At 41.3% G+C, this 12,632-nt stretch overlaps 1 protein-coding gene across 1 annotated transcript in view; it reads left to right on the top strand.

Moving 5' to 3' along the window:
- The first annotated feature begins 288 nt into the window (after positions 1–288).
- Positions 289–12,632, top strand: part of SH3RF2 (SH3 domain containing ring finger 2) — a 188,611-nt gene continuing 176,267 nt past the window's right edge. The window contains exon 1 of the mRNA XM_089673020.1: positions 289–698. Coding sequence (XP_089529146.1) covers positions 321–698 — 378 coding nt within the window. The 5' untranslated portion in view covers positions 289–320. The remainder of the gene's footprint in view (positions 699–12,632) is intronic.

Genomic DNA, 12,632 nt, shown 5'->3' with positions numbered 1-12,632 from the left:
CAAAGCAGAGCTCTGATCCTGACAGGCACACGAAGAGAAAGCAGCAGCATTTTATAAAGTCTTTTGTATTTGTGAATCACAAATGACTCACTTGAAACTAAGCTGTAAAACTAAGGTGAACAACTGCAAAGTGTCTCATGAGGAATGGCTGTATAGTAGACGATAACAAATCCTTCATGTCCCTACTATGGGGTCTGACTTCCAAATTCCAGAATGATCTGATTCACAAAGGAAAGTGAGTACCAAGTGATCTAATTTTATTTTATTTTTATTTTTTATGGTAGGATGACTATATTAATGTAATCTTCTCATCAACCAACATGGATGATTTAGTCATTCTTGATCTGCTGAACTGTCCCGTGTGCTTGGGAAAATTGGATGCTACTGCAAAGGTGTTGCCATGTCAGCATACCTTCTGTCAACCATGCCTGCAACGGATTCTGAAAGCTAAGAAAGAGCTAAGGTGCCCGGAATGCAGGACCCCAGTATATTGCAGCATAGAAGAGCTGCCAGAAAACTTGTTGTTAGTACGCCTACTGGAAGGTATAAAAAGTGGGAAAGGCCTGATGAGAAAAAATTCCTTTCAAAGAATGGGAGGGCTTTTTGCCCAGGACTCCTTCAGGAAGACCCGTGAGCAGAAATCAAACCATGAATCAAACTACAGGCTGTTTCCAAAGAAAAGGATGCCTTTGGAAGGGGTAAGAAGTGCCATGTTTTAAAATTCCATTAGATATGTGTCTCGGCTGTAAGAAAATGTCATAGCGATAACTGTTACTGTTTCATGAAAAAGCTATTTGTGGCATTGCCTCGCTATCATTCCTGCAGTTAAGCTGTCTATATGTCTATTATACACAATATTCTTGTTTTTACATGTCAGATAGATGTTGGAGTGTTTTTGATTTAAAATGAAAATTCAAAATTACAATTTGTAACAGTGTAAGATGTTACATTTAGAGGTGTATGCCTTGGTGGACATACTGGTGGCCTGGTCTCAATACTGCATTGTTAAAGGGCTTTCCTTTTTTTCATCTGATGGTTATAAAGTGCTTTCTTTACAGGCAGCACAGAGCTGTCTTAAAGTTGGCTACACATTACATTCTGACTGTACAAGCTCATTTAAATTTGGCCTATCTGATATATTGATTGATTATATTGGGTTCAGAGGGTGTCAAAGCTTCAGCATAGGTAAAGTGGAACTTCACTTTCTCAATCAACATAGACTATTATACTGTGCAGGAAAAAAAGCAGCATGTTGCTCTTTTTTTCTCTGGGCCTAAAAATCAGTGGAACGCATTGCACTGGTGTGAACTACGCCATTGGAACCCATATAACCTACTTTCCATGCTTTTTTGATGCAGAAAAAAATCACTGCATGTGGTGTGAACAGGGCCTTAGAGCAATTATTTTTTAGAATTCTTGCAGGCATGTTATTCATGGTGACACACAGTGCTTAGTATGCCAATGAAACTGTTATTTGTAAAACATTTGCTTGTATCACATCATATATCAAATTCAAAATCCTAACGCTGACGTACAAAGCTGTCCACCATACTGCCCCGAACTACATCACTGACCTAATATCCAAGTACCGCCCAGCACGCACATGCCGCTCCTCACAAGACCTCCTTCTCTCTAGTTCCCTGGTCTCCTCCTCCCATGCCCACCTCCAGGACTTCTCCAGGGTGTCACCCATCCTTTGGAACTCCCTGCCCCAACCCATCAGATTATCACCTACTCTCCTCTCCTTTAGGCGCACCCTGAAACCCATCTCTTAAGGGAAGCCTACCCCACCCCCTACTAACTTGCCGACCTCCTCCACTCTTCCTACCACTCCATCCCCCACAGCTATCTCCTCCTGTACCACCATCCCCTCCCTCCTAGATTGTAAGCTCGAAAGAGCAGGGCCCTCAATCCCCTCATGTTTTGCATTGTATTGGTATTGATCTGTCACATGTTCTGTCCCCCTTTGTAATGTACAGTGCTGAGCGAACTATTGGCGCTTTATAAATACTGTATAATAATAATAATATATCCAGGACGATTAATAGTCGTGTTGCCTCATTTAGACTGGATTCACACTTGTGTGTTGCAGTAATGAGCGGTAAAATATACATTGTAGAAAAAATCCTGTACGTGGTTGAGGATTCTTCGGCCCCCAATACTTCCAAAAATGGAATGCCTGGTCCCCTCTAAACTCACTGGTTCTGTATACTGAATACTACATAGTGGTGTAGGGGACAATAAATGAAACCATTGCTTGCAGTGTGGGACCTGGTATCTGACATACCCAGAAGTGTGATGAATGCAGAAAATTGCTCTACAGCTGTACTGTAGCTTTTCAACAGAGTAAACCTTGATGGGACAAGCGGCAATACAGGAGCATATAATTGTAGTATGATCCTCCTGCGCTCCTAAATAAATTGCTATTGACCGTGGGGAGCTGCTAACACCCAATCATATACCATATGAAAAATACAACAATAATAAATCAAATGGTGTAGCGCTAACCTATAAATAAACTATTACAAAAAATTATACTAATATAATTACATACGTGACAAAAAACGTGAACTTGATCCATAGTGAGAAAACGTGGTTGAACATAATATTCAGAGAGTAAAATCAATCAAGTCTAAATGGGACTAAGATAAAGTGAACAAAGTGAACTGATCCTAATCAGGGATCCAAAGTGACATCCTCAAAGTGATTCAACGTGGTGGCTTGAAAAAAATATTAGGATGAATCCAAACAAAGTCCAAATGGGACTAAGAATGTGAAAACAACAAAAACAAAGTGTCAGAAATCCCTTATTTTGGGATTAATATCACTCAAACAAAACACAATTACAGTGACCAATGCTTATCTAAAAATAAATAAAAAATTCAAATACAAGTGACAGATAAGTGAATCTCTAATAGGGGATAAAAAAAACTCCTCTATAGAGGTGCGTGCTATGTTGAATCTTCAAAAAACTCTAGTGATAATAAAATAATCCTAAAAAACATCACTATCCCTTAATTCACTATCCCCTCCTGCTGTCTAAACACACATACCGTATTTTTCGCCGTATAAGACGCACCTGACCATAAGACGCACCTAGGTTTTAGAGGCAGAAAACAGGAAAAAAAAATTCTGAACTAATGGACTGCAGACAGAGTACAGGAGATGACCAGAGACTGCGGACAGCACAGGGATGACCAGAGACTGCGGACAGCACAGGGATGACCAGAGACTGCGGACAGCACAGGGATGACCAGAGACTGCGGACAGTACAGATGACTGCTGACCTTTGAGGAGGTGGGGAGCGGGTACCTGAATTTGACAGGTACCCGCTCTTACTTCCGCAGAGTTTTTGTTTGATCTTACCTCTTCCTCGATCCAGCCGCGCACTGTCTTCCCGGCTTCTGTAATGGCGCTCGGCATGACAGCCGGGTGCCCAGTGCGCATGAGCGAGAAGCACTTGCGCTTTGTGATTGATCCGGCGGCTTCTGGGATCTGTCATGTGTCCCAGGTACTGCCTTACCATTCACAAAAAGCACCGCTTCTTGCGCATGCGCACTTGGCACCCGGCTGTCATGCCCAGTGCCCACACTACAGAAGCCGGGAAGACAGCGCGCCGCTGGATAGAGGAACAGGTAAGGTCCCGCTGCAGAGCTGAGCGGCCGGCCCGGTATTCTGACACAGCCGCGGTGGAAATACCGGACCGGCCGCTCCATATTCGCTTTATAAGACGCACTGACATTTCCCCCCCAGTTTTGGGGAAGAAAAAGTGCGTCTTATACGCCGAAAAATACGGTAACTGAAGGGGATATCACCGCTTTGGGAGGATATCATCCGCAGAAGAGAGTCTTATCGTGGAGGATCCTTTTGTGATCCTAAAAGCGTTTTTGGCCCGTTTGGGTCGCTTGTTTGAGTGATATTGCCTTCAGTAAATCAACCCCACTGTATCTTTTAGCAAATCAACCCCTCTGCCCCGGGACTGTTATCAATTGGCATTGTTCCCTACTATCAGTTGACTATTCCTGATATAGAAAAGAGGTAGGTGTTATGTAGTTAACACACTCCCTGTCCTAGGGTGACAACACTGCTCAGTACGGTTGTCACCATAGGACAAGAAATGTGTTAATGGCAGGATTAGCAGGTTAAAGTAAAGGAAGTAAGTGTGAAAAGATCAAATAAATGCAGCCACCACATATAAAAAAAATCTGGTATGCTGCAAATTTTGTTCTTGGGTTTAGATATACTTTAACTTCTTCCTGTTGTGTTTGGGTTTGGTGATTGGCAGCTCAGGCCAGAGGGTTGCATCCTGGGTCACATGCTTTTTCATACCTAGAAGCACTGAGCAAAGTGACTGGTTCTCTTTAAACTTAGCAGACTAATGTACTGTACCAAACCATACAGTATTCCAAGAAACACAGACCATTCGATACATTTATCAGTGAGTATATTGTGTGAACCTGAACTAAGCAGAACATTCCGAGGAATCTCTTACCTGTTCGCACACAGCAAGATAAGCAATCTACGTCATGTCTGCCATTGAATACAGCCAGAGTGTGTTTGGTTTGGCTTAAACATCAGAGCACTGACAATATTAAATATTGTGTTTTGTACATGTTAGCACTAGGCCTGTCAAATCAAATGGATTTTCAAACTAAACATTCATTTTTCTATCAGTCGATTGTAAATTCAGTGAGAAAGGGTGATGTCCTACAATTTGTTTATAGTCAAACTAAAATGGTATTTCGCTATGACAGGGCATGAATCGTGATCAGGTTACTGAACGTATTCTTTGTTTGATAGCTAATATATTATTATACTAAATTCTGTAGTTATTCATTTGCACAACCAAAACCCCACATTTTGTAACTAAAATACATCATTTTAAAGCAGAACTCTAGGCAGATATAAAAGACAAAAAATAATGAAGCTCTGTAATAATTAATACATCATTAAATATATTTATAAATCAAGTAGTGTAAGTACCTGACTTAAACCTGGTATTAGCCGCTGCGGAATGGCAATGCTGGAAAGTGAGATGCAGCACAAGGAGACAACTGGTTAATGTGCTGACAAAAAACATGCTGATGAAAAGAGAAAGCATAGTGGCAGGGCGATGATCTCATCATTGTACTGCTTTTCTTTTCACTGTCTGGTGCACCTTTGAAACAGGGAGAGAGCATTGGGAGCCTTAACCATGAAGTGCCTGAACAAGGACCATCATGGCAGGATCACCAAGTATTTATTTTATAAAAGATGCAGATTTAGTATTGAAAATTGCAATTACTATTGAAACTTATATGCGGTTTCTGTGGTTGGGATTGCATATACTTTAAGTAGATCATAGTCACAATAATATCTACAAAATATATTTATTTAACCACTTCCCGTCCAGCCCATGTATGTAAACAGCCAGATGGGAGCAGTGGAGGGGCCGGTTTCCGTTCATAAACGACGCCCACCATTTTAGCCTGTGTGCACTCCCTGGGAGCACGCGGCACCTCGATCCGGTCCCTCTGTGTCCACCGATTGCTGTACGGGACCTCAGTGTGAGGTCCCGGTCATTGCTTACTACTAGTGAAATCTGTGAATGATCACAGAGGTCACATGGTACAAGGCCATTCACAACAGCCTTGTACCATGTGACAAGCTGTGACCAATCACAGCTCTCACAGTATTTCTCTCTGGCTGCAGCCTTTATGGGTGTAAGAGCAATCAGTGTAAAAAAAAAAAAAATCTTCATCATCCCCCACAAGTAGTACAGTGTCACTATGGTGACACTGTACTGCTAGGGTGGCAGTATGTTTTTAAAAAAAAAACAAAAATAATATAAAAAAAAAAATAAAAATGTAAAAAAATATTTTTTTAAAAATTACATTTTTGGTTATAAACTAATTTGGGTTAATTTTTTTTAACTAAAAAGATAGACAAATACATTTTGGCCAAGATTTATGAAGAAACATTATTTATTTGCAAAATTGTATAAGAAAAACACTTTTTTGCAAAATTTTTGGACTTTTTCATCTATATAGCAAAAGAAATTAAAATCCCAGTGGTGAATAAATACCACCAAAATAAAGTTTTATCTGTCTCAAAAAAATGCTAAAAAATTCATATGGGTACAGTGTTGCATGACCACGCAATTGTCATTCAAAGTGTGATAGCACTGAAAGCTGAAAATTGGCCTTGATAGGAAGGGGATAAAAGTGTCCGGACTGGAAGTGGTTAAACTATGTCTTTTTACAGCAGGATATAGACATTTCATAATCTATAACTTCTATAATCTCCTAGAATTGTTGCAACTGTTTTCCCTTTAGCTCCAGTCGCAAGACCGACTCATGGCATCTTCGGGGAAGCATTACAAAAAGTATTAAAGTATCTATCTATACAATTTCTTATGAGGGGAAATACATAAAGGAAGGTTGAGGTGAGGGTATAAGATTCCTACTTTATAAGTCCTCATGCACAGTGGATGTTTTTGGCTTTTGAGGTTTTTTTCTACAGCCAGTAAACTCTCCAGCATGTTATCCTATGTGTCCATACACACATAGACTGTAATCAGCGTTTTTTGGCTGGAAAAAAACCCAAGACTAGTGGGTTTCTAGAGGAGTCTTATAGCTGTAAAAATGCTCTAACGCTGAAAAATGCTGTAAAACACACTAAAACACAGTAAAACGCCACAAAACGTTGCAAACTGGTGTTTTTGGGCTTTTTTTAAAAAAAAAACAGCTAAAAATGCAAATGCGGAAAAACATGGGGAAACGCTGCTAAAAGCGGCAAAACGCCACTAAACGCTAATGCAAAAACGCCCCCGTGTGCATAGAGCCTTAAACAAATCTAAGTATCTAACAATGAGTTTATTGCAAAATAAGCAGGGCTAGTCTTCTAATGAGTCAAGGTACTTTTGAGTAATTGCTCTTCTAATTTGAGTGCTTTTTCTATACTTTCCTGTATTAGTACACTTATAGATCAAAATACTTAAAGAGGGTACATATTTAGCATTTTAAGGTTTATGTGTTAAATTTGGATGCTGATCTGTAGATCAGGCATCTCCTGGTGCCTGCACACATATTCACCTTGTTTTGAGAATGCCCAGAGAGCACCAATATCTGGGGTACTATATAATGAAAAATTCAACCAGACATCATGGTCACATTTTCCCTACCACTTTCCACCATCTTGCTGTCTCTCGATAATAGCACCAAGTCATATTTGCAGCCCAATAGTGCAGATGGCAGATAGTAACAGGCTATTAGCGTCCATTGCTATTTTATATTTAACCACTTGCCCTCCTGAGGATTTAGCCCCCTTCCTGACCAGGCCATTTTTTGCTACGTTACTTTAACTGACAATTGTGCAGTCATGCAATGCTGCACCCAAATGATGCACCCAAATGCCCCCACAAATTGAGCTTTCTTTCGTCTGTGCGTTTGTTATTTTTTGTGCTATGAAAAAAAAAAGACCGACAATTTTGAGAAAAAAACAATATTTTTGACTTTTGTTATTAAACATGTCCAGTAAAAAAATTTAAAAAATCTGATTTCATCATAAATTTAGGCCAAAATGGATTCTGCTACATGTCTTTGCTGAAAAAAAAGTCCCAATTTGTGTAAATTAATTACGTGAAAGTTTTTTTCTTTTTTTACTAGTAATGGCGCAGGAGCTGACAGGAAGGAAAATTGGTGGCAGGAGCTGACAGGGAGGAAAACTGTTTTGTTTACAAACAGTTCTCCTCCCCGTCGGAGATGCTCGGCAATCACTGGGTGCCGGCAAGTAATCACCAGGCGGGACCCGGTAATCGACAGACGCGGCCGACTCGCCCGCACCCCCTACACGAAAATGCAAAATCCACATATATACATGATTTTGTGCACTCATGCTGCCCTGTAGCAGTATATCTGCTATAGGGTGGTTGGAAAGTGGTTAAAGTGTGCCACATATTTTGGGCTTCTGGTACTGCTTATAACAGCAGGTGGTATGTGCAGTGGAACAGTGCAAAGTGTATGATTGCAGACAGTGGGATTGATTTACTAAAGGCAAATGGTCTGTGCACAGCAAGTACAGTTGCTCTAAATCTCAAGGGAAGCTCTGAAATGAAGGGAAGCTCTGCTGATTTCTATCATCCAATCATGTGCAAGCAAAAATACTGTTTTTTTTCCTTGCACATGATTGGGTATTCTTTGAAAAGTGAAGCTTTACTTAATTTACTAAGCTCTGGAGCAATTGCACTTGCAGTGCACAGTATATTTTCCTTTAGTAAATCAACCCAAGTATGTGCCTGAGAAGAGTGCAGATGATATGACAGCAGGCAGTATGTGCAAAAGAAGAGTTCAGAGTATATGACAGTAGGCAGTATGTGCAGAAGAAGAGTTCAGAGGATATGACAGTAGGCAGTATGTGCAGAAGAAGAGTTCAGAGGATATGACAGCAGGCAGTATTTGCAGGAGAAGAGTTCAGAGGATATGACAGCAGGCAGTATGTGTAGAAGAAGAGTTCAGAGGATATGACAGCAGGCAGTATTTGCAGGAGAAGAATGCAGAGGATATGACAGCAGGGAGTATTTGCAGGAGAAGAGTGCAGAGGATATGACAGCAGGCAGTATTTGCAGAAGAATTCAGAGATATGACAGCAGACAGTATTTGCAGGAGAAGAGTGCAGAGGATATGACAGCAGGCAGTATTTGCGGAAGAAGAGTGCAAAGGATTTGACAGCAGGCAATATTTGCAGGGGAAGAGTGCAGAGGATATGACAGCAGGCAGTATTTGCAGAAGAGGAGTGCAGAGGATATGACAGCAGCCAATATTTGCAGGAGAAGAGTGCAGAGGATATGACAGCAGGCAGTATGTGCAGAAGAAGAATGCAAGGGATATGACAGCAGGCAATATTTGCAGGAGAAGAGTTCAGAGGATATAACAGCAGGCAGTACTTGCAGGAGAAGAGTATAGAGGATATGACAGCAGGCAGTATCTGCAGGAGAATAGTGCAGAGGTTATGACAGATGCAGTATTTGCAGGAGAAGAGTGCAGAGGATATGACAACAAGCAGTATGTGCAGGAGAAGAGTTCAGGGGATATGACAGCAGGCAGTATGTGCAGGAGAAGAGTGCAGAGGATATGACAGCAGGCAGTACTTGCAGGAGAAGAGTATAGAGGATATGACAGCAGGCAGTATCTGCAGGAGAATAGTGCAGAGGATATGACAGCAGGCAGTATGTCCAGGGGAAGAGTGCAGACAATATGACAGCAGGCAGTATGTACAGGGGAAGGGTGCAGAGGATATGACAGCAGGCAGTATTTGCAGGAGAAGAGTGCAGAGGGTGTGACAGCAGGCAGTATTTGCAGGAGAAGAGTGCAGAGGGTATGACAGCAGGCAGTATTTGCAGGAGAAGAGTGCAGAGGATATGAAAGCAGGAAGTATTTGCAGAAGAAGAGTGCAGCGGGTATGACAGCAGGCAGTATTTGCAGGAGAAGAATGCAGAGGATATGACAGCAGGCAGTATGTGCAAAAGAGTGCAGAGGATATTATAGCAGGCAGTATTTGCAGGAGAGGAATTTGAATGGTATGATTATAGGAGAGAACTGGTAGAAAGTATGACAGTGGCCTGTATGTGCAGAAGTGGAGTACAATAGAAAGGTGGCCATTATGTGCAGGAAATGTGTGTCAATGGTATTAAAGTGGGCAGTGTGTGCAGGAGAGTCTCCACGGGTAAGATGGCTATCAGTATGTGCAGGAGAGAACATGTGCATGGGGGAAGTTATATTCACTCAATACATACAACATATACTGTAGACTGAAATCCCTGCTTAGTTGTGCTGCACAATGATTGTGCTTTTATGTTGCACTCACTTACTGCAAGTCTGTCAGGCTTATCCTGTAAGCTAAGCTGCTGTTCAGCAGGAACATCTAGCAATACCGCACATGGTACATATTTTAGTATGTATAATTTAATGCCAAATCACTAAAGTAATAGTTTGGAAAATTGCCATTTCAAAGCATACAGATATTTAAACAAATTATTGTTTTTCCAGATATAGCAAAATGACAGATACGGTAGTCAGACAGGTAGCAGAGATGTCCGGGCTATGAAATATGACTTTGAATTCTCAAATAGGAAAATAATTCATATGTATGATTCTCGTCTTGGTGATGTTACTAGTGCTTTTAAGCATAAAATTAATTTTGCTGAATGACTAGTTTTAAAATGCAGCCTTTTAGTGTAATATCGTGTGCTCAACTCTAGGTCTGGAGGAAATCTTCCACAGCTTATTTCATACGTTCTCAAAGTGGCCTCTTTCTCTCTTTCTCTATTTCAAAAGAAATAATAACAGTCATTTTTTATCTGATCTGTTCTCTGAGGAGATTTGGAAAAGGCTTGTGAAGCAATAAATTAATGGTAAGTGCCATTTGGCAAGTCGTTACAAAGTGTACTTCATATATATATTTTTTCATTGTTTAATTGTGTGAGGAAATAAGAATGTCCCCACAGTACTTTACCCCATAAGAGTGGGTGATACAGTTGCTTTGGAGAGGGCTAAGCAAATTGGGGTCTTAACTGCCACCCTACTGTACAGCCATAGGGAATTTTAGGCCTCAGCTCAGTATTCTAGTGTTTCAACAGTTGTCCACATTCAACAGGTCATTCATAAAATGCAAGCACCAATGTTTAGCTGATGGAGTTCTCTCTACTCTAACACTAGGTTCACATCTGTGCTGGTGGTGCCGCTGTGGATCCACACGAAAATCCGTGCAGCCGCACCACCCGCACCACCCGCACAGAGAAATGAGGACCTACGGGCGGGTGCCATTGGTTCTAGTGGCACACCGCCCGCACTGGAAAACGCAACAGTACTAGGAACCAAGGTTCCCGTGCGGGCTGTGTTTTCCAAAGACTTCTTCCCTGCGTGTCACGGGAATGGGAGTCCATTCAAATGAATGGGCTCTCGTGCCCATGCAAAACGTGGCCCGCATGGCCGCATATATGTGAACCGGGGCTATCTAAGTATTAAAATAGTTACAGTATATCAAGGTATCTTGGAACTTTTATTGTGCCCCATTAATCCGCTAATTGCCTTTATTTAATTTTCTTCAAACAGCAAAGGATTAAGAAAGGGCTGTATTATGGAAACCTCTAACCAGGGGAGGACTGACAACTCATGGGGCCCCCGGGCAATAGGGGATCATGGGGCCCCTGTGTCCTTGCCCAAACTCAAAAAAGCCTATGAAAAAGGTACCAGGGGCATCTCATGGGGCCCCCTACTGACCCCGGGCCCTCAGGCAGTGCCCGAGTTTACAAATGGTCAGTCTGCCCCTGCCTCTAACCCATTCATTATCTGCTTATTTCTCTAAAACTCACCAGTTAGGTAGTCTGCAGACTTTCTTCTGAATTCCAAGAAGGAATTGCTGGAAAACCAATAGGAAGTGCCCATATCATGCAGGTAGTAATGTGGACACCCAAAGAAGGACCTTGCCTTCTGTGCAAGAAAAAAAAAAGAGTTTGTACCTGAACACAGATTTAGGCCTTGTTCATGCCATACGTGTATAAAAACGTGCATACGTCTCTGCAAAGACAGCAAGAAAACAACTGTTTTCAATGTGTCCTGTTGTGTACAGAATGATATGTGATGATTTGTACAGTTTTACTAACACATGCCAAGGTTGCAAGACTGTGTTCAGGCATTATGATTTTGTTATACCCTTCATAAACAGTCATTTTTTAATTCTTTTGATTGCTGGAGTAAAGTGAAACATTGCATCTCTTTGTATTTCTGTGTCTTCCTACTTTGCAGCACATTTTCTCCAGAACTACAAATGGTAAGGGCCTAGTCAGAGAGGCGATGTTTGCATGTGTGAATACGCTAAGGATTACTACCTTGCAAATGAGAAATTCTGTGTCTATATAACCAAAACAGATAACCTTGTCAAGTGTATAAGAATTTACTAGGCATGCCACATATGTAGGTGAAAGTTTCCAAACAGTAAGATATTTGATACTCCAACTTTGATGTGCTGCCAAGTGTTCTGTTATCAGACTTTTAATGAGGTTTACAAGTGGCTGTTGACAATATCCAGGGATTACAGGACAGAAAGACAGCTATGTGTAAGAGAGGATCCTACTTCCAATGCCGCCTATAGTATATCCTAAACATTTTCTTTTGTGATCTACACCTGAATATTCAGTATATTTGTATGCAACTGTTCATTTCTGTAAAGCAGGTTGTCATTATTTTACTGGTTTTTAACATACTAGTTAAAGCAGTAGTAAAGTCTGCAGTCATTTCTCTTTTTTAGGGGCCCCCAGGTAGGTTATGCAATAATGTGCTAGTATGCACAGCATATTAGCACAGTATGACAGACTGATCTGTCAAACCGAGTCCTCCAGGGCTACGCTGTAAATGATCCGATGCTTCCATCTTCGCCCGGTCTTTCTTCTGAGTTTCATGCCTTTGGCCACTTGCTTCGCCGGGCCGCTATGATTTCTCTCCCACAGATATGCTTCAAAATCACATCGCAGAGGCAAATATCATAGCCATAAATGTTCACTGAGCTGCGCAGGAACAGCTCAGTGTCTATGACAGCTGACAGGCAAGAAGGAGCATTTTTGATAGAAGAGACTGATAGTGTCACTTCTGTTACAA

The sequence above is a fragment of the Staurois parvus genome, unplaced genomic scaffold (assembly GCF_062004578.1).
Source record: "Staurois parvus isolate SC_StPar_1 unplaced genomic scaffold, SC_StPar_1.0 ptg000133l, whole genome shotgun sequence".
NCBI lineage: Eukaryota > Metazoa > Chordata > Amphibia > Anura > Ranidae > Staurois > Staurois parvus.
Note: the sequence above shows the minus strand (reverse complement) of the source record. Positions and strands in the feature narration are given on the sequence as shown.